The sequence below is a fragment of the Camellia sinensis genome, chromosome 12 (assembly GCF_055761805.1).
Source record: "Camellia sinensis isolate YWXY chromosome 12, ASM5576180v1, whole genome shotgun sequence".
In the NCBI taxonomy this organism is placed as follows: Eukaryota; Viridiplantae; Streptophyta; class Magnoliopsida; order Ericales; family Theaceae; genus Camellia; species Camellia sinensis.
Window position 1 is genome coordinate 129,749,902 of NC_138972.1, and position 23,865 is coordinate 129,773,766.

The 23,865-nt window shown below is 35.9% G+C and overlaps 1 protein-coding gene across 2 annotated transcripts; it reads left to right on the top strand.

Annotated features, from left to right (window-relative positions):
* Positions 1–478: 478 nt before the first annotated feature.
* LOC114323995 (protein GAST1) lies at positions 479–4,108 on the top strand. 2 transcript variants are annotated; one of them, XM_082899850.1, is made up of 4 exons: positions 479–763; positions 2,078–2,131; positions 2,211–2,244; positions 3,762–4,108. In XM_082899850.1, the coding sequence occupies exons 1-4, from the start codon at positions 716–718 to the stop codon at positions 3,941–3,943; spliced, it is 318 nt and encodes a 105-aa protein (XP_082755976.1). In that variant the 5' UTR covers positions 479–715; the 3' UTR covers positions 3,944–4,108. The 2 variants fall into 2 exon arrangements, with proteins under 2 accessions (XP_082755976.1, XP_082755975.1); XM_082899849.1 differs by lacking the exon at positions 479–763 and adding an exon at positions 1,651–1,820.
* Positions 4,109–23,865: the final 19,757 nt, after the last annotated feature.

Here is a 23,865-nt window from a genome sequence, read left to right on the forward strand (position 1 = left end):
AATGCGAGGGATTCCTCCCCCACTCTCTCCTCTCTTTTGTCTCTATATCACACAGTGTACCAGTTTGCAAGCAAAGGAACATGGAGCATGAGGTAGTGGTCCAACAGTCCTGGATAGATAGGGGACATGAAGGCCCTACCCACTTCCCATAGATGTCATAAAAGCCCAAAACCAAAAGGAGAGAAAAAAAGGGACTAGAACATGATCAAAAAATAAAAACCAAAATGGAAAGACCCTTTTTCTTTTCTTTTTTTCTTGTGGTGGAGCCCTAACCTATACATATATGTATGGTTGATGTAAGTTCACAACCACCCCATACAGTTTTTTTTTGCTGAGCATTGAGATGGAGCCATTGTAAAAGCACAGAAGGATGAGCATGTGATTGCACATGTTCAAGGCCCTTCCATCACCCTCATTGTTTCCTTGTTGCACATGGATATGATAACAAAAATAACAATATGAGATAAGGTCACAAGTGAACGAGAGCTTTCCATCTTCAACATGTTTCAAGTCATTTTCTATCCTATTACCATTTTATCCTTTGCATCTTCCTCTACATGCACCTATTAGAATCACCACCACCACCACCATTGGCAGCACTGCCATGGATGCCACCACTCAGCAGCCACAGATAAGCGGTGGCCAGCACCATCATTGTCATTGGCAATCGTGGTTTTAAATAGCAATATCAGAAGAAGTATCTGTATTTGTTGCGATGTCTAAGAGTACTAGGAGTATTGAGCTATACACTGTCGAGATTTGGGTTAGTATTATCCTACGTGTAAAGTTTTTCATTACGTTATTGCTTGAGTACTGTGCTGCATAAATAATGTCACATAATATTCTAAAAGTACTGAACAATAACTCATCAATGACCAGGCAAGCACAAACGTAAAATTCATTTAAGTCTGATGACGGTTTTCTTTTTAGGTACACATGATGCTATTAGTCAGGAGAGAAAAGTCTTACCAACCTCTTAAATAATGTTTGGTTCATTGAAATGAAGATGGAATGGAGTGATTATTTCATTAGAATGTTCATTCTCACGTTTGGTTAGTAAAAAAATGAGGTAAAATTTATTACAAATGGAGAATAATGAATGGGCATTCTATTCCAATTTAGTTGCATTCCAGTGAACCAAACATAGCCTGACTAAGTTGAAAGGGGTCTAGGCAACAAAATTAACCCTACTTGATTGAATAAAAAGTTCCCCTTAAATTGAGAGAGCTCTCTTTCCACAAGTACCTAAATTATTGTGTCTATGGTTTTGTAAACACTTTGGGAGACTGTAGCTCCTCAATGTGGAGCAAAGTTTTTTTATTTTTGTCTATCCCTCTTTGGGAGGGTTTCAGAAACCTAAATGGAATTATACAATAGTACTAACACAAATGTTAGCAGCACAAAAATATATGAAAAGAGAAAACTTAAATTAAATATTAATAAAATCTTTCGTGTTCTAATTTTGTGTACCTAACATTTTTGTAGTTATAAATAATTGAAGTCTGTCTTTCTATATGTTGAAAAATGCATGTGCAGCAAAGATGATAAAGTTAGGTCATTTCTACCAAATAGGCTATGTCATGTGTATGTGCTCTATCATTTGAAATATAGGCAAACCCTAAATCTTTTTTTTTTTTTTTTGAGGGACCCAAATCTCTATAAATATCTCTATCTTCCCACTTCTTCACTACTCCATCCAACTCTCTCTCTCTCTCTCTCTGAGTTTGCTTCCTTTGTATCTCAAAGCAATGGATAAAAAACAAAGTGCAGCCATTTTATGCTTTGTACTAATGCTTGGTTTGCTCGCAGAAAACCTGCAGGTAAGCAACATATTAATTTTTATTTTATTCACAATAATTGAATTTTGATATATGAATAAACAGACTCATTAGGATAATTTATATGAATAAACTACATTCATGTACAAGGAATCAGTGAAAAAAAATGCAATAACTATGCTATATATATGTTGTGTGTGGGGGGGTACACATGTCACATAAAAAGTAGTAATATATAGAAGCCATTCTGTGTGCAAACTCAAACTGAATTGTTTTAATGTTTCCAAATGGATTTGTAGGCTTCTTCTGAGCTTCAACTTCAAGTTTCTCAGCTACAAGGCAACAACCAAATGGTGAATATATTTCTTTCTTTCTTTCTAGCTTTTGATTCATTCATTTCTAATTCTTAGTTTGATTCTGTTCTCATTGCAGTATGGTGTCACCCAAGGCAGCCTCCGGCCTCAAGGTGGGTTAAACAACTAATTGGTGTGCTCTTTCTAGCTTAATTCCCCAAGAAGAGAGCCAATTTTAAATATAAATAAATAAACATACTATATATACATGAATTTCTTATAAACATAGATGAATTTCTTATAAATTTTTCTTACCGCTAGATAAATACAAAGTAATAAGTTCTTTTTGGATTTACTTAATTTGGGCCTCACTCCCTATGTATTTAGTGGTAAGAAAATCGGAAAAGAAACCTGGAAAACTAGGAAAGGAGAGAAAGAAAAAGGAAAAAAATAAAAATATATAAAGGATAGTTCTCTTCTGCTTGTTGGATAGTTTAAGACAGAAACAAAGAGAAAATAGTGTGTTAACATCTATTTTTTATTAGAAAAGGCAAGCGAGAGAAAGAAAGAAAGAAGAAAAAAAAAAAAAAAAACCTTAAAATTTGAGTAGGAGCTTATAAAATGTAAGGGTAAAACTGATAAGTGTTAACTCCAACTCTTTCTTATCCAAATCTCTTTTTAACTTTGGAGGGATTTTTGAAAGTGGTGAGTTTTATTTAAGAGAACTTTTATTTATTTCTCTCCACTTTTTCTATTTGAACATATAATTTGGGAGAATATACCATTTTTATTTTTATTTTTTGTCTACAAATTACCAAAATTCCATTTAAGTGGCTCATTTAATTCATATATGAGAACCGTGGCCCACAAACAGAAGGAAAACAAAAGGAAAAACTATATATTTTCACATGTTTTGCAGTAGTACTTGAACAATGTCTTACACATTCACATGTTTGAGGGGACCATATATTATCATTCTTGGAATTCACCTTTCGTACTTCTCTATTTCAATGTCCTTCAGAAATATGATCATATAGTTCAAAATGTATTGAAATAAATGGCTAGTGATTTAAGTGATTTAGAAACAGAAGGTCCTGCTGCGCCCTATTTAGTATAGATGACCTTTAGAGAAGAAGCAGGGCAAAGCTCAGTACAAGTCTGTCATTACTTAAGCATGCGTGCGAAGCAACTTAATTTTGTGTGTATTGTGTGGCTCAATTAATTACGCACAAAGCACAGGGCTTGTGCGTGCATGCAGAGTAATTATCCAGTGCACCTATAACAAGTTCAAATGATGATCCAAATTAATAGCGCTATTAGTCTAAACTATAAGACTCATCACTTTTATGTTGGAGTAAATGGCATGGAGTGTTACTTCAAGAGCATTGAATAATTTCTCCTTATAGGTAAGACAATGTTGACCCTCCTTCATTAGGTAGTCGAGAGAGACCATAATGATCCACTAATACTGTGTTTTGCGATTTCTCATTTATCAGAAACACCATGTAATTAATGCCATATGGTACTCCAAAATTACCTAATAATTTCGATTAAGATTAAGGATGCATCATTTTCTACCACCTACTCACAATGGGAATGCGGCTCACGCCATGATTTTGGTGATAGAAAATACAGTGAAAAATAGTGTGTTTATGGCCAGACTCAATAATTTTCTGTGCGGTGGGTGCAGAGTGTGGAGCACGATGCACAGGAAGGTGTGCAAAGACAGCGTACAAAAAGCCATGCATGTTCTTCTGCCAGAAGTGTTGCGCGAAATGCTTATGTGTGCCTCCAGGGACGTATGGTAACAAGCAGGTCTGCCCTTGCTACAATAACTGGAAGACCAAGCGAGGTGGACCAAAATGTCCTTAGAAATTTCTCTATTTTTAGTACTACTAGTTTCATCTGCCTATCCATCTACCTTTCTTCATTTTGCTTTTAACATTCCTTTATCAGTTCCTAGTACTATATCATTAATCATAATAGAAATTTCTCTCAATTTCATGATTAGAATGAACATCTTAATTGCAAAACAAATGTGAACTTGACTCATTCTCTCTATTTTCATGGCTCTTAAATTATAAATCAATGGACAAGATAACAAGCTAACAGTGAAGCCCATCAAACAATCAGTTTGCATAACAGATTTAAATCATAAATGTTTTACCAAGATAATATATCAACACTTACTTGTAATTCCTAGATGTCAAATACAATTTGCATCAGGTATTTACACTTCAAATTGCATCAGTTAGTCTAATTGATAAGAAAAATCAGCGCATTTCATATGAATTAATAATTGAATTTTTGTCACATGTTCATGAAGAACAAACAGATTTGAGTTTTCCTTAGAAAATGAATGAAAATAAATCACTATGTAAAGCCAATCCAACTGTATGCAGTCCCAGATGAACAAAATCCTTCATACATAGATAAGGAAAACAAAGGAAAAATAAAAAATAATTAAAAAATAGCGGTAACTAGCAAATAATCAAAGATCTATATGTATATATGAGTCATTTGCTCGAAGATCTCTCCCTTTTTAGATTTCACAACAAGTGTATCAAGGAGAGGGTTTGAGTTTGGGAAGTAGGTAAATAGGCTAAAAAGTTAATAACACAAAATGTCAAATTTAAATCACAATCATTTTTTATTTTTTCTCTCGCAAAGCTACAAAAAAGACAAAAATTGGGAGTTGGATCGGTGTTTGTGGAAGGGGATTTGATTAGGGTGGAAGGAATTTTGGTATAGGACTTAGATTAAGGTGGGGATGGGGGATAGGACTCGCTCTTGGCAGGATCGGTGGTGCAGCGAGGTGCCTTTGGCGAGTATGTTCTCTATGATTTATGCTATTGCTGCGGATGGAAGGAAGTGGTTGCGTCCATCAAAGCTAGGCTGGGGCAGTTGTTTGTTTGGAATGTTTATTTTCGTCGTAATGTGCAAGATTGGGAGTTGGATCAACTGGTGAACCTTCTGGACTTTTTGTATGGTGTGAGGGATGGGAAGGATTTCTTGGTGTGGGATTGTCCAAGATCTAAAGGAGTTTTTTCAGTGTCTTCTTTTTATGGTGTGTTTGTGGAGGGTAGTGCGGTTGTGTTTCCATGAAAGAGCATTTGGGAGACGGGATCACCGTCTAAGGTTGCTTTCTTTGTTTGGACAGTCGCTTTGGGACAGATTTTGACTATTGACAATTTGATCCGAACAGATTTTGACTATTGACAATTTGATCCGATGAGGGCATGTTTTGGTTAACTAGCGTTGCATGTAGGGATGGGGAAACAATGGATCATTTGCTTCTATATTGTCCGGTTGTGTCCCGACTTTGGAGTTTTATTGTTGCATTGTTTGGTTTAATTTGGGTGCAACCGGGGTCGGTGCTGGGTGTGTTACAAAGTTGGGATGGGGCTAGGGTGGGGAAGAGGCGTCGGAAGGCCTAGGTTCTTGCTTCACATTGTTTGCTTTGATTGGTGTGGTTGGAGCAGAATAGGCGTGTTTTTCAGGATGAGTGCCATCCCGTTTCATGGTTAGAGAACCGATTGTTGATGGTGTTGCATAATTGGGTTACAGGTTCGGTTGATCCAAATGTTTTGATTTTTGTAGATTTTGTGAAGGATTTGATTAGTTAGTTTTGTTTGGACTTTTGTGAGTTATTTTTGTATTGTTTGCATCGTCTTGATGCCTTTCTAATAAAGTTTGTTCATTTATTTATCAAAAAAAGACAAAAATTATTTTCAAACGGAACTTTTTTAGCTAAAAAAAAAACTGCTAAACAAAAGTTATTCAAAACGAAGCCTCAACAAATAGTGGTGACATCCAATAAGAAAAATCTGTACTAAACAAATTCAATTGGGTAATCAAACATCTCAATGATTCAGATCAGATCACAAAAAATCATCAAAGCATGAAACAGTGAGATTACAGAGAACGGTACGAGAACTTAGCTCAACTCGCCAAGCACGACATGAACCACCAATCCCTTACTGGATTTTGCAATTCATCGAAAACCCATTTGAAGCCCCCAAATATATAATTCACTCAGTTGATTATCTGATCCCTCTGTTCAAAACTGGTGAGATTTTGGAGGTAATTCAATTCAAAACAATTGGTCTTTGAACCATATTTATCGAATTTGATGGGCAATCTATATCCAACACAATCACTCAATCCAAATTTTTTGATTTTTTAATTTTAAAAAAAAAATTTAGCATTTATTAACTTCTCTCAACTCTCAAGTCTTACTATCATAACAACACTTTAATGCATTAAGAACAAGTATAAAAAAAAATTCTTTGAAATCCAACACATATAAATTCTTTGAAAAGTCTCAACACATATGATTATTATTCATCATAGTAACAGTTTAATGCATTAAGAACAAACATAAAAAAAATTTCTTCAAAAGTCCAACACATATGATTATTATCAAAATATTAAATTTTAATATAATATAATAAAAAAAACATTTAATTCGTTGAAAAATTCAACACATATGATTATTATCAAAAATATTAAACTTTAATATAATATAAAAAAAGAAAAAAAAAACATTTAAAAAAAACATTTAAAAATCACAATTCACATATATAGATAATTGTAAATACAATCCGTGCATAGCACGAGTGATATGTTAGTATCTATATAAGAAAAAGGCCTTTTTAAAACAATGATTGTGACTCCCAAACTCGTAAATTAATTTTGTTAATTTATTAATTTTTAAAGAAATAAAAAAAAATCTATTGTTAATTCCTTAAATCAAAAATTTAAAAACAAAAAAAGTTTTAATTATCTACAATTTTGAAGTCACCCTCACTCTTTCTAAAAATAATATTGATCAAAACAATTCAAATAAAAAAAATATTAAAGACACTAATTATCTATGATTTTGAATTTCAAAATTCAAAATAACATAGTAAGCCACCCTCATCTTTTTCGAAAATAATATAAATCCTAAAATTTTAAAAATCCAATCAAATTAAAAATTCAATACAATTATCTCTTCAGAATAGTCAATATTTGATCTTTTTTTCAGTCCGACCAACTCTTCTCCCAATGTAATGATGCAAGGATTAGTCTCTCTCTTTGTCAATAGTTCAAACTTATTTCAAACTTGTTAGTTTGTATTTATTTTTTTTTAATTTCTATTTTCGCGTTAGTATTTTTTCCCCTCTACATGACTTTTTTTTTCAACTAAATTGATAATAAATATATATATCTGTTTAACTATCTTTGTTTTGGGAGTTAATTTGAAATTTTATTCTTATTTTTTTGGTGTTTGTGTATTTTTTATATTGTTGTTATTATTATTTTTGATATATGTAATTGATAATACAGTTATGAGCTTTTTAATAGAATAGGAAGTCATATATTGTTCTTTATGATTTGGTATTTTTTTAATTTTTCAAAAAAAAATTTTAAATTTTTTTTATTTGTACAAAATTAAAAACATTTAATTGACTTGCCCATCAATAAATAAAATTTTAAATAACGAATACTGTTCCATAAGTTATGAATTTTAAAAAAAATTATCACCCATATATGGAATACAACCGTGCTAAAGGCCTCAAAATTGGAGGCGCGAATTTGCCTCGAAAAGTTGTTTTGTCTGTTTTGTTTGTTTGTTTTTTTTTTTTTTTTTCTATGTTGGTTTGGTTCTGTTTTTGGCTTTTTTTTTTTTTTTTTTTTTTTTTGAAAGATTTTTATGTGTATCCTAAAATCTAAACCCTAATAAAAAAATAAATAAATCAACACATCCCAAGAAATAAAATAAAAAATAAAAAAAAACCACCATAGCCCAACAAATAGAAAAAAAAAAAAAAACAATTGGGTTAGATTGATTGGGTGATAAAATTAACTGATCAGTTAGACTGCTGGTTAAAATTTATTAATTTCATATAGTTTTGTACGAGTGCTTACTATATTTTTATTTCAAATAAGAAAGAAGAAATAAAAACCTAAACCTTAAATCCTAAACTCTAAACCCACCCCTACACATAACCATCCTTTAAAAATAAATAAATAAACAAATAAAATTACAACAGCCCAATAAATAAATAAATAAATAAAAACAACCAAACTAACACAACCCAACAAATAAAAAAATAATAAAATAAAAAAAACAACAAAACCAACACAGTTAAAAAAAAAAAAGAAAGGGGGCAATTCGAGCCACATTGGAGGCCTCAAATTCGAGGCCTCAATCTTTTCCCTATGGAATAATAAAAATTAAAATCACACATTTTTTTCGTTTTTTACTTTTAACTCTTCAAAACTCTAACGATACATTTTTATTTCTTCGACATTGTCTTTTTAAATTTGCAAAGATAAAAAATTATACCGGAATTGCATAGTGGTTGGTGGAGGTGGTGAGCATGGCAACAACAATGATGATCCTCGGTCAGAGTATTGTTTGGGTGAGTTTTGAAAAGGTGAATATTACTTAAAAAAATAGTAGATAGTTTGGGTGATAAATTGATTTAGAAAACTAATGTAAATTGAGATTAAGTGTAAATTTTACTATATAAAAATTGAATATAGATCATATATTATTTTTTTATATATCATTTTGGGTACTTTTGTATAACTGTAAGAAATTATTGTGATCACATGTTATTTATCATCTGATATATTATTACTGTATTATTGTAATGAGTTTTATTATTAATGTCTATTATCAATGTAGTGGTGAGATGTCATATGATAAATAAAAATATGTTTTCTTATTATTATTATTGATAATATAGTTCTTTATTTAGTCTTTACAATGTTAAAAAAATAATTTATGTCTATTGTTAGTTTTTGTAGATGAGAAGTCAAAAATAAATTATATATAATTCAAGTTATAACTAATTTGAGATGGAAAAGGAAAGTTCAAAAGAAATTATAATTATATATAATTTTAAAATATTTTTAAAAAAATTGGAACTATAAATTATAATTATCAAACAACTTAATTCTATTATGAAAAAAATTAAATGAAAAATTGATCAAATTTAAATTTATAATTATTAAATATTTTTAATAAGCCATCAAATTTTTATTCAAGTTATAGTTTGATTTGGTCTTAAATAGTTTTCAGATATAAATATATCTTAATATTGATACAATCAATATTAGACATATTTTAAGAAGGGTATATTATATTGATAGTTCTCGCATTTTGTCTCGTGTCAATTTGGTCTCTGTAATTTTAATTAACTTGATTTTGACCATTAATTTTAAATTTTGTATCAATTTGGTTGAATTGATAATGTCGGTTAAGGTTTTTAAAAGAAAATAGTTATTGAGTTGGTTGATATTAACTTATTAAGTTGAACAAATTTATAGTTTTGTCTATAAAATTATAACAAATGCTACTCATGCGTGTATTTTCAATTAAAAAAAAAAACACTAACAATTATAACAATTGGACCAAATTGAGACAAAATTATAAATTCAGAATCAAAATCGAGCAAATTAAAATTGCAAGGATAAAAATAACACAAGAGTTAAAATATAAGGACTACCAATGTAATTTATTCTTTTAAGAATAACTATATAATTTCTTAATTAATTTTAAAATTGTTAATAAATATACCAAATAAATATGTACAAATTTTCTATTTTTGTTATAATTTTTTTTAAATATATTTACTAACTAAAGATTAAATAAATAAGTGGGTTTATTAACTCATGGATTGGACATAAATTAGACGATTCTCCAAGGAATAAGCTTAAATCAAGAATTATTGGTAAAAAAATCAACTTGAACTAAATTTTTTGGGCTAACTTTTAGTGTTTAATCCAATATTAAAGCCCCTAAAAAATTAGCTCATATCAGTCACAAATTGATAAACTATCATAAAATTTAAATTTATTAGGACTAGAATATGACATACAATTTAGGCGAGCTCTATCTTAGATATTTTTTCATCCATAAATATATATAAGTATTCATCTAATTGTTTTAAACATAAATATATAGTTTTTTTAAACTAAGTTCAAAATTTTTAAATATTATAAAAAATACATACAAATATCTATTTACTAATTTAATAAATTGATAGGTCAACCAAGATAAATTTTAATGATTAGGTGAAGGACAAGTTGGCGTCAATCTAATGTTAGACCTAAATTTAATATCACAAGTGAATTATAATCTATTTTTTACATAAATCTTATAACATAAAACAAATTATAATTTCGGTACTAGACAAATTTTGGACTTTACAAAACATGAAAAAATTAATATAATTGACAAATGTAATTTACCACTATCATATGATAAATTAAATTTACGAAACTCATAAGACAAAATGTATTTACATTTTATCATAAATATAATTTTTGTGATTTATTTTTTAATTTTTACCAATTAAATTATAACATGTATTTGTTATTAAGAATTTAGAGCACACAATTAATAACATAAGAATATAAAAAAAAAAATTCTTATATGTAACTGTGATAAAAATAAATAAAATTTAATTAATTTTAAATCATTTTTTCTAAATATTCAAGATATATTTTTTAGATTATTATTTAATTTTAAAAATTAATTTTTGATTATTTTTATACCCAATAGCACGGGTAATTATGCTAGTTAAAAAGAAAGAAAGAAAAAAAGTGTGGGTGGACAAGTGTCAATTAGAGATATTTGATAATATTATTCAGCACTTAAAATTTAATTGATGAAATGGTAATTAATTAAGTCTATTTGATAACTATAATTAATACCATTTAAAAATTTGAATACCTCTTAAAATGTATGTTAAAATTTAAAAAAAAATTAAATTATATAAAACTTTGTAACGCCCTCAAAATAATACATAAAAACCCAACATTCATGATATTCATTGATGCGAGAGAATAAAGCATATTTCTATTTATTAGAGTATTTATTATAAAAATATTACATGTTGACAACAAAAGTAAATCCCCTACGGGCTTACAACTTTCCAAGCCAACACTTAATTGCAAAACAGAGAGTACTAACTCAAATACACGTTAAGCCCTTGGCTTAAATTTGCATGTAATATCAAAAGACAACAGAAATAATCAAAAGAGTCTTCAACTCCCAAGACCTCCCAAGCTACGTCCTTGGAGGTAGAATAATACCTGAACCTGAAAGTGATGTCCCATATAGCGTGAGCCAACGCTCAGTAGAGATATGCTAAACATAATATGAGCAATAACTAAAACATTGGCATATGATAAATACTCAGATAAACAAATATACATCTCCTTCCATTTCATTGTCCAAATCAATTCATAGATATAGTTCCTTATTCATCCAGACAGTTCAAATGAGATTACAGCTCACATCAACAATACTTTGATTATGATCAATTAACATGAGACTACAACTCACATAATTAACACTTCAACACTTCAAGTTTAAATGAGACTACAACTCATATTATCATCATTTCAATACTTCAATTTATCTACGTTATACAAACGCAATTAGGATTTCGGGACTTTCACCCTAGACACTCCAGCCAACTTAGTTCTCACTGGAGTCCATCCTTTATCTCCTCCCAAACCGTGGAGTACATCCCATATCTCCTCCCAAACAATATACATATACAAAGTATTTAAACACTTATCATATACAATGATCAAGCCAAGCACACATTCAATGTATTATCCCATCCGTCATATTCAATGACATATTCAATTAATTAGTTTTAATTTACCTAATAATCATGCAGTGTCTACAATAATCAAGACTATCCTCCACCGATAGCCCAAAACAATTATTTCTAAACAGATAATAAATTATCAAATAGATAAATTATTCACAATTTCAAAGGTGAGTGATTAATCAATCCAACTCTACCGTTAAATCCCATAATCACCCAATTTCGTTATTTCCAACTCAATTTCATATTTCCATAACATTCCCAAATTAATTATACCAATTAATTCATCACAATAAATTAGGCATTTTCTCCCCCTTTTCTCAACATTGACCCAAAGGTCCAAATATCAAAATCCCTCTTTATACATTTTGAAACCCTAACACCCAAAACTTCCCAACTTCAACATTAAATCAAAATAACCATGAGTTTATGTCAAAGATCATAAATATGAGTAGTAATTCCTACCTCAAATTTCGGAACCCAAAGGAGATGATGAACAAACTCGGAAGTGCTCCAAACCCCAAGATTTTCGGATCAAAATAGAGGTCTTGCAAAGTTCTACCACTTTAATGAAGGCACAAGGGTTGGATCTCACTAAACCAAGATCAAAATGTAGAGAGAGAGAGGAGCTCTCAAATTAGGGTTTTGAAAAGTTAGAGAGAGAGAATGGCCCGAAAAAGTGATTCAAAATGCTAAAATTCGGACTAATATAATACGCAGTTCGCTCGAGCGTGGAACGCCTCGCTCGAGCGTCATACACAGCCTCACGCTCGAGCGTGAAAAGTGCCGCTCGAGCGTCAAATGCATACTTCCAGAAGTTCTGCAGATGACGGTCCCCGCTCGAGCGTGAAAGTGGAAGCTTGAGCGTCCGATGACCTGCAGGGAAAATACTGAAGGTTGAAAAATTCCGCTCGAGCGTCAAACTCCCGGCTCGAGCGGAGGAACAAAAGCAAAGGGCCGCTCAAGCGTCAAAAGCCCCGCTCGAGCGTGAAAGCCAAAATCTGGGCATCAACTCTTGGTTTCCAAACACAACCAACCTGTTTCAAACCTGCCCAACACAACCCAAGACTCAAATACAAAGAGTAAAAGATGGAGACGAGAATAAGACAACAACCAACATCCACGGGCCCGAGCCCGAGCCCGGAATACAATTAAACAATAAAGGGAAAACCAGGATCACTATAACCTCCCTTCCTTAAAGAATTTCGTCCCCAAAATTAGATGAACAAGTTTTCAAAAGTATGATTTCTTAATTCTCAACACATTATAACTCAACATTCATCAACTTGACCCAATACCGGTCATCCCATCTCTTTTCAAAAGGCAATTTACAATATATTTTCAATATGTATTATCAACATGCTTTTCTTTGAAATTCAACAATTTCCAATGCCATATTCCACCAATCCATAACATATTCAATGTTAATGATACATTTGCATTTCTACAACACATTCAACATATACAATGTTAAATTAAACTTCTATTTCCGAACCATATTCAATGGCCATAACATTTTCACAATCTAAAACATATATAATGTTTCCAGAATTCATTAACAAAACAAAATTTCCAATACATGGTTAAACATTAACAAATAAGTCCGGGTATTTCTCGCGGACCTCCAACTCAAATTCTCAAGTGGCTTCCTCTATTCGGTGATGTTTTCACAAAACCTTCACCAAAGGTATCGTCTTGCCTCGCAAGACTTGATCTCGCCTATCCAAGACCCGCATTGGTCTCTCCTCATACGAGGCATCCTCATCCACCTCTAAGTCGGTCCAATCCAATACATGTGACGGATCCGACTCATACTTCAGAAGCATGCTAACATGAAACACGTCATGCACCCCAGACAACTGCGGCGGTAAAGCTAAACGGTATGCAACCTCCCCAATCCGCTCAAGGATCTCAAAGGGACTAATAAACCGAGGGAACAACTTCTCACTCTTCCCAAACCTCATCAAACCCTGCCTAGGTGATATTTTTAGAAAGATGTGATCACCCACCTCAAATGCCAAAGGCCTCCTCCTACGGTCGGCATAGCTCTTTTGGCAACTTTGGGCTGTAACAAGCCTCTTACGGATAAGTTCAATTTTCTCCGTCGTTTCCCACACCAACTCTGGGCCCAACAAAGGTGCATCACCCACCTCGGCCCAACACACTGGAGACCTATACGGTCGGCCATACAAGGCCTCAAACGGTGCCATACCAATGCTCGATTGGAAACTATTGTTGTAGGCAAACTCCACTTAGGGCAAGTGCCTCTTCCACGATCCACTAAAGTCAAGGACACTGCCTCGAAGCATATCCTCAAGGATCTAAATAGTACACTCGGATTGCCCGTTAGTCTGAGGATGATAAGCCGTGCTAAAGGTCAACCTAGTGCCCAAGGCACTCTGCAAACTTTGCCACAACCTAGCAGTAAAACGTGGATCTCTATCTAAGACGATTGACACTGGGACTCCGTGCAACCTCACTATGTCCCGAATATACAAGTCGGCTAGATGATCTACCGAATCTCTCACGCGCATAGGAATAAAGTGCGCCGACTTAGTCAACCGGTCTACAACCACCCAAATAGCATCACTACCCCGCTGAGTCCTTGGAAGACCTACAACGAAGTCCATCGTGACATGCTCCCACTTCCACTCGGCAATAGGCAAAGGTTGCAACAAACCCGCTGGCCTCTAATGCTCGGCCTTCACTTGCTGACAAGTAAGGCACTTAGACACAAACACTGCCACATCTTTCTTCATCCCCTGCCACCAAAATTGGTGACCCAAATCACGATACATCTTAGTGTCTCCCGGATGCACCGCAAGGCGTGAATGGTGAAACTCTCGGAGCACTTCCTCTTGGCAAGACTCCGGCACAAACAAACGGTCTCGGTACCTCACACTTCGATCGGGATACACAGTCAAACCCTTCTCAACCTTCCCACTAGAGATCTTCTCCCGGAGGGATTCTACCTCAAGGTCACTCCTCTGTGCCTCTAACACTCAATTCACAAGTGTGGGCTGCGTAACTACAGAAAACAAGGCCGCAGACTCAACAGATTCGCCCAGAAGCAGATCAAACTTACCAAGTGTACCCAACATTTCCCATTCCCGGATGGCTATACAAGCTACATCACTAATGGATTTCCTACTAAAGGCATCGACCACAACATTGGCCTTCCTCGGATGATAGTGCAACTCGAAGTCATAATCCTCAATGAACTTCATCCACCTCCTCTACCTCAAATTCAAGTCTTTCTGTGTAAATAGATACTTCAGACTCTTATGATCCGAGAACACCTCAAATCTCTCACTATACAGGTAATGCCTCCAAATCTTCAAGGCAAAAATTATAGTTGCTAACTCTAGGTCATGTGTAGGATAATTCTTCTCATGTATTTTTAACTGACGTGAGCCATAGGCTACTATTTTCGCCTCTTGCATCAGCACACAACCCAAACCTTCTCGTGAAGCATCACAATATACAGCATAACCCAAACCCCTCTCCAGAATAATCGAAACTGGAGTGGTGATAAGTCTAACTTTAAGCTCTTGGAATGACTTTTCACAAGTCTCTCTCCACACAAATTTGACCCCTTTCCGTGTCAACCTAATCAACGGCGAAGCTAGCCTGGAGAAATCTTTCACAAACCTATGGTAATAACCGGCCAATCCCAGAAAACTGCAGATCTCAAAAACACTCTTAGGCTGTGCCCAATCCTGCACTGCCTCTACCTTGGATGTATCAACAGACACCCCTTCCCCGGAGACTACATGGCCTAAGAATTTAACCTCTCTTAGCCAGAACTCACACTTCTCGAACTTAGCATACAGCTTATGGGCTCTAAGTAACTTAAGCACCACTCTCAAGTGTTCCTCGTGCTCCTCCTCAGAAGGTGAATAAATTAGAATGTCGTCCACAAAGACGACCACAAAGCGATCTAAGAACTCCCGGAATATCCGGTTCATCAAGTCCATAAATACTGCCGGTGCATTGGTGAGCCCAAAGGGCATCACCAGAAACTCATAGTGGTCATACCGCATATGAAATGCCGTCTTCGGGATATCCTCCTCCCTGACTCTCAACTGATGGTAACCCGATCTCAAGTCTATCTTAGAGAAACAACAAGACCCTTTTAACTAGTCAAACAAATCATCTATACGAGGCATAGGGTACTTGTTCTTAACCGTAGCTCGATTCAACTTCTGGTAATCAATACAAAGTCTCAAAGCCCCATCTTTCTTTTTAGCAAAAAGGGTCGGTGCTTCCTACGGCAAAGCACTAGGGCGGATAAAGGCCTTATCTAGCAACTCCTAGAGTTGAATCTTCAACTCACTTAATTTGGCTGTGGCAAAACGATACGGTGCCATGGAAATCGGTGCCATGCCAGGCACCAAGTCGATAGAGAACTCGATCTCTCGATGAGGTGGCAAACTAACAAGATCCTCGGGAAAGGCATCCGAGTACTCACAAACCACTCTTGGCAACTCAGTACGGGTCTCATCACACTCATTACTCATACAGCTAGCGAGGAGATAACTAAGCTCACCCCGCCCTCGTAGATCATACACTGGTGGCAAAACACTACCCACCCAATCTCCCAAGAAATAGAAACAATCCCCGCTCAGGGTACATACAGTAACCCTCTGGCGGTAGCAATCAATAATAGCCCGGTATGACGATAACCAGTCCATACCCAAAATCACATCAAAACCCGACAAAGCCATTACTGCAAAAGAAAATAGAAGCCGGCGGTCGGCGACCTCTATATCACAACCCCTACACCTCTGTTTTAAAATCAACTCACCCCCAACAGGTGATACTACACAAATAGAAGAAACTAACGGTGCCAACTCCAACCCCAAGACAGATGCAAATGCAGCAGATATAAAGGAATGGGATGCACCTGTATCAATCGACACATTAGCAACCAAGTTGCAAAACAAAAAGGTACCTCTCACAACAGATGGAGCCGGTACAAGATCCTGCGCGGTAACAGCATACATGCGCCCTGTAGGCCCCTGATCTACCTGCTCACCTTTCGAAGCAAAAGACTGCTACACAAACTGAGACGATGAGGCTCCCTGATTGGCCCTCGAGGCCTGAACTGACTGAGCTGGCTGAAAACTCTACCTCGACCCAGATGCACCAGATGTGCCTACTCAACTGCGGACAAAACCTCTTCAGGTGCCCCGTCTGACCACACCGGTAACAAGAGACCGGTAGGCCTCTGCCCTGACTCTGGCTCTGAGGACGAGCTGAAGATGAAGCTGCTCTCTGCCCTCCTCCCCTCTACGGGCAAGTTAGAGACTTGTGGCCCAGCTGACCACATTTGTAGTAGGTAAAGTCTCCTTGACTGCCTCTCCCAGAGCCTAAACTCGGCACTGGAAAGGTAGATCTCACAAACGCATCCTAGGACTGCTGAGGGTTAGAACCCCTCTGTCTCCTACCATATCCCTGGCCATCCTGACTCCTCTTGGAGCCCCTCATCCTCTCCTCCTCCCTCATGCATAATAATCTCAAGATGGGCCGCAACATCCACAAGGCGCCCATACTCCCGAGTCATGGACCCCGTAACTCTCATCTTGAGCTCGGTCTTTAACTTCTTTTCGAACTCAAGACAACAGCATTCCTCAGACGCCATTAGCTCAGGTGCGAACCTCGATAAGCTGGTAAATGCAGCCTCAAACTTGGCTACTGGTGTATTCAGCTGCTCGAGCTGACAGAACTGATCCCTCAACTTCTCTCTAACAGTAGAGGCAAAAACTTCTCCTGGAAGGCACCGACGAAACCCTCCCAAGTCCCACCAATACGACCTCGAACAAACTTCCACCACTGACCCGTGTCTCCCTTCAGCTGGAAGGACACCAAGGTCACCCTCAAGGCTCCGTCTTCGATGCCAAGCATCTCAAACATCTTTATCATCTGCTCAAGCCACTCATTAACCTTAAGTGGCTCTTTAGGATCACCCACAAACTCGTCCGGAAAAGACCGAAAGAGCTCCCTCTTCAGAAAGGACAGCCCTGCCTCAGCAACATGGGCCTGGACCTGATTCTCAACCTTGAGAATGTCCATGGACTAAGTCAAAGCTCCTGTCATCTCGCAGGCTGAGGCGCCTATGGCCTGCTGACCTACTGGCTCGGCCACATTGGCCTGACCAACACCCTCCTGTTGCGCCGGAATTTCATCCGGTATAAGCATCTCCTGCCTCCTAGGCCTACCTCGCCTACCACCACATCCTCGTCCTGACATCCTAATAAAGGTAACAAAGACATTAGCATACTCACAAATGTGCCGAAGCTACAACACTCACGTCCTAATGCAATGGACAACTGTAATTCACTCTACGTAAGAACATAATCACATAAGCACTAACGAATTTCATTTCCGGATGATGACAGTCCTGAGGCGTTGCTAGAGTTCCAGTTAGAAACAGCAATGATCAAGTGCTTTTACAACAGGACTCCTAGAAACTCAAAGATCCAATCAACATCCTAGAAACTAAATCCCATACCCACATAGTCACGTAAACATGTTATCACATAAGCACATAACATCATACATAAGTCTCTAACAAGCGAGACAAACTCATTGTGGTACTAACCACTCCCCACATACCCAAAGTATTCAAACCCGGTACACTTTGATACCAAGTTGTAACGCCCTCAAAATAATACATAAAAACCCAACATTCATGATATTCATTAATACGAGAAAATAAAGCATATTTCTATTTATCAGAGTATTTATTACAAAAATATTACATGTTGACAACAAAAGTAAATGCCCTACGGGCTTATAACTTTCCAAGCCAACACTTGATTGCAAAACAGAGAGTACTAATTCAAATACACGTTAAGCCCTTAGCTTGAATTTACATGTAATATCAAAAGACAACAGAAATAATCAAAAGAGTCTTCAACTCCCAAGACCTCCCAAGCTACGTCCTTGGAGGTAGAATAACACCTAAACCTGAAAGTGATGTCCCATATAGGGTGAGCCAACGCCCAGTAGAGATATGCTAAACATAATATGAGCAATAACTAAAACATTGGCATATGATAAATGTTCAACTCATATAAATAAACATACATCTCTTTTCTATTTCATTGTCCAAACCAATTCATAGATATGGTTCCTTATTCATCCAGACAGTTCAAATGAGACTACAACTCACATCAACAATACTTCGGTTATGATCAATTAACATGAGACTACAACTCACATAATTAACACATCAACACTTCAAGTTCAAATGAGACTACAACTCATATTATCATCATTTCAATACTTCAATTTATGTACGTTATCCAAACGCAATTAGGATTTTGGGACTTTCACTTTGGACACTCCGGCCAACTTAGTTCTCACTGGAGTTCATCCCCTATCTCCTCCCAAACCGTGGAGTACATCCCCTATCGCCTCCCAAACAATATACATATACAATGTATTTAAATACTTATCATATACAATGATCGAGCCAAGCACACATTCAATGTATTATCCCATCCATCATATTCAATGACATATTCAATTGATTAGTTTTAATTTACCTAATCATCATGCAGTGTCTACAACAATCAAGGCTATCCTCCACCGATAGCCCAAAACAATTATTTCTAAACAGATAATAAATTATCAAACAGATAAATTATTCACAATTTCAAAGGTGAGTGATTAATCAATCCAACTCCACCGTTAAATCCCATAATCACCCAATTTCGTTATTTCCAACTCAATTTCATATTTCCATAACTTTCCCAAATTAATTATACCAATTAATTCATCACAATAAATTAGGCATTTTCTCTCCATTTTCTCAACATTGACTCAAAGGTCCAAATATCATCAATAAACATCAATGACTTTATTTTAAGACCCAAAATACACATGTATTGGTCAATAGAACAAAATCCCTCTTTATACATTTTGAAACCTTAACACCCAAAACTTCCCAACTTCAACATTAAATCAAAATGACCACGAGTTTATGTCAAAGATCATAAATATGAGTAGTAATCCCTACCTCAAATTTTGGAACCCAAAGGAGATGATGAACAAACTCAGAAGTGCTCCAAACCCCAAGATTTTCAGATCAAAATGGAGGTCTTGCAAAGTTCTACCACTTTAATGAAGGCATAAGGGTTGGATCTCACTAAACCAAGATCAAAATGTAGAGAGAGAGAGGTCTAGAGAGAGGAGCTCTCAAATTAAGGTTTTGAAAAGCTAGAGAGAGAGAATGGCCCGAAAAAGTGATTCAAAATGCTAAAATTCGGACTGATATAATACACAGTCCGCTCGAGCGTCATACACAGACTCACACTCGAGCGTGAAAAGCACCGCTCGAGCGTCGAATGCATATTTCCAGAAGTTCTGCAGATGAAGGTCCCCGCTCGAGCGTGAAAGTGGAAGCTCGAGTGTCCGACGACCTGCAGGGAAAATACTGAAGGTTGAAAAATCTCGCTCGAGTGTCAAACTCCCCGCTCGAGCGGAGGAACAAAAGCAAAGGGCTCGCTCAAGCGTCAAAAGCCCTGCTCGAGCGTGAAGGCCAAAATCTGGGCATTAACTCTTGGTTTCCAAACACAACCAACCAATTTCAAACCTGCCCAACACAACCCAAGACTCAAATACAAAGAGTAAAGGATGGAGACGAGAATAAGACAACAACCAACATCTACGGGCCTGAGCCCGGAATACAATTAAACAATGAAAGGAAAACCGGGATCGTTATAAACTTACTTAATTTTGATTAAATTTATAAATACTAAATATAGGTATGAATATACATTATTATGAACTCAACACCACTACCACCACTGCCATCATTACTATCGCTACGACCACCGCTACCACTATGCCACCGCCACCGCCACCACCACTACAACAACCACCACCACTACCATGCCACTGCCATTACTATCACCACCACCACCATCACGACTGCTACTACTACCACCACCATGCCACCGTCGTCGCTGCCGCCACTAATGTCATCACTTCATCAGTATTATTATTATTGCCAAAAACACCATCATCATTTATTACCACTACCATTGCTACCACTACCACTTTATCCACTATCATGACTATCACCACCACCATCACAATATAAAATTTAAAATATATAATTTAAAAATAATAAAATTTTAATTTGATTTTTACATATCAAACAACTTATTTTTAATTTAACACTTAAATTTTTATCAAACAGTTTTTCAACTTAAAAAATTCATCATTCAATTTTCAATACTTAATTTTCAGTCTTCAGTTTTTAGTTTTCAATTTTATCAAACAGCATCATTGTATTATTAAAAACATTAATTTTACTCGTAAAATTTTTACGGTAAATTATAAATACACTCTTTAAATGTTGTTTAAAATATAAATTATCCTATACGATTTGAAAAATTAAAAATATCTACTGTCATAATTTTTTATTTTACAAAATTAATTAAAAAAATAAAATTCCTAACTGCTCTCTTATACAATAATAAAATTACATGAATTATTAATTACATATTTCTAACATCATTAAAAATTATTTTAAAAATTTGATGACTTATCAATAAAATCGGCCATTTGTTATGAAATTATAACTTGAAGAGGTGAGATATAATTTCCATAATCATAAGAGATAATTCATATTTTAAGTAAATATCAGAAATTGTGTTTGTAATTTACTCAAATTTTTAATATTATCAATTTAACATAATTAGTTAATAATGCCTTTTTAAAAAGGAAAAATAACAAAAAAAAAAAACAACAACTAGTGCTTAAGACCTGTAATAAAATAAATTTTAAGTTTTAAATTTATCAATTTAAGTTCTCGTTTTTAGTCCAAACTGTTTGATTTTGTTAAGTAAAATAGTATAAAAAAAAGTATATTTTAATTGTGTGGGTGATTTTCTGACCACACTGCCCGCCTAGTAATCAGCTGGAGAGCACCGGCAGAGTAGATGGCTTCAACTAACCTGCAACAGAAAGAAAAGGCTCCGGCGGTGGCTCTTCCACCCGGGGGCACTCCGATGATCAAGTCAGTATATCTCTCAAAGATATTCAAGTGCTAAACTCACTACTCAAAGCATAAAACTGCGTACCTTAGACCCACGGGGGTGCCTCTCTTTTATAGTTTACTCAATCCTAGTCCCACTAGAAGCTTGACTTCTATGAACTCCAATTTAGTACTTACTTTGAACTCCTCAAGAGATAAAGATAAACTCCCTAAGAGCTTTATCCTTATCTTGGCTAAGTCCCCTCTTTACTCTAGGACTCTTGTCCTTATCCAGGTTGAGTTCCCTCTTCATTCTAGGACTCTTGTCCCTTATCCGCTCATCTCGGATTCCGATATCTTCGGAGATAACTTCGGCCTTGCCGAGATAACCTCGGCATCATGACCAGGACACGTGGCACCTCAGCTGACACGTCGGCGTCACCTTGCCACGTGTTGGTACTCAGAAAATATATCCCCACAACTGCCCCTTAGGTTCTATTACCCCGACATTCTGAGGTGATGGAACCTATATCTGTATTTTCTGCCAGCAAATCAGCTTAAAATTTGACAGCCGAGATCTTTTATTTCTGGCCGACATGCTTTCCCTAAAAAATCAGGATTATTAAGGACTTCTCACGCGCATGAGCTGTCATGCACTTCAACCCAACCGTTTTAACCACGCGTTTCCTTCTTACTGGTCCGTACACGTGACGCGCCTGTTAGCCGCCTCTTTCTTCACGTGCGCCGTTTGATGCTTTCATTCTTCTAGACGTATTGATTGCTTTTGCCGCCGTTTCTGTTTAATCAAAAACTTTTTCCCTTTTTTCTGTCTCTTCACTTTTGCATCCGATTTCTCTTGCTTTTTCTCTCTCTAAACTCTTTCTTTCAAATCCGCCATTGCTCAAGCTTCCAAAGCTCTGCATCCTTCTCCGTTCACCTCTTCCGACAAGATTTCCACCGGTCTTCTACTCTTGCAACTGTCGTAGGACATCGGTAAATCCATTTCCGGCCTCCCTTTTTCTGGTAAGCATCTGTTTCTTTCTATTCCAGTTCTTGATCTTTCCTGGAATTTCTTGTTTACTACTGCTTTACTTAAGTAATCAATTTGTAGATCATACATCTGAATATGTTGATTTTGCTTTTTGCTTATGCCCTGAATACATGTACTGCTCTTAGTGTTTCTTGCACGTCTTGCTACTGTTTCCTGGCCTTCAACCCTTTGTATTCTTCATGTTCTTGATTATCTATCTCTGTTCTTGACTCTGAAACTTCGTATTTGTTTTCTGTTTTTTTTTTTTTTTGTATCTTTTCCAGATCTGTACCTTCGATCTTCATCTTCATAGCTTTAGGTTTGGGATTTGTTTGTAGAACCCATGATTTAGGGCAAAACTGAAACATTCCTTACAGATTTCTGTACCAGCCCAAACATAGGTATTTGCCGAGGTCCTATCAATAAGAAACATCTTTCTGAATTTCAACCCTTCTAATTCAAGCCGATATCATGGGTATGTGGAGACATAGGGTAGATACCCCGACCAAACTTGAGTACTTTAGGCAGGAATTCTCCATCCCTGCCGATGTCCATCTGAGACTAGTTGGTGATGATGACTCCATCATGCCTACAGAAAATGCCATGCCCCTTCCCATTGTAGCTTTTACTGAGTGCAGACTTCGGCTCCCACTCAACATTCTCTTTCGCGAGATCCTTCATTATTATAAGCTGAACCCCATGCAACTAGCAATCAATTCCTATCGAGTGATCTTTGGTATCATAGCCCTGGCTAATCAGGAAAACGCTAGGATCACCCTTGCTGACATCCAATATTGCTATACCATGTGTGCCCTTAACTTGAAAGAAAAAGGCTTCATTTATTATCTTAAGCCGAGGTCTACAGAATTCAAAATCATAGCCGACCTCCCAGACTCCAACAAGGGGGCTGGAGATGACTATCTCATTACCTCGGGAAATTAGGAGTTTGCTCCAGACGAGGACATCCATCTCTACCCTGTTCCCCGATCAGTTTTAGAGGGCAAGGGTAAGAGCCCAGCATTCAGCTTTGCTTGTTTTCTTTCAAAGTCCTAAATACTTTGTGTATTTTTTGATGTCTGTTCTTCTTGCAGCTGTTCGTCAACCACCAAAAAAATTTCGCCAATCCTTTGTCCCCAGCAAAGACTTGAAGAGA

What these genes read in the sequence shown, in the direction of transcription:
- LOC114323995 (XM_082899849.1), top strand. Translation starts at nt 1,749, where the DNA reads ATGGATAAAAAACAAAGTGCAGCCATTTTATGCTTTGTACTAATGCTT. An exon ending in TACAAGGCAACAACCAAATG is followed by an intron (nt 2,132 to 2,210) that starts GTGAATATATTT and finishes TTCTCATTGCAG; the next exon opens with TATGGTGTCACCCAAGGCAG. An exon ending in AGGCAGCCTCCGGCCTCAAG is followed by an intron (nt 2,245 to 3,761) that starts GTGGGTTAAACA and finishes CGGTGGGTGCAG; the next exon opens with AGTGTGGAGCACGATGCACA.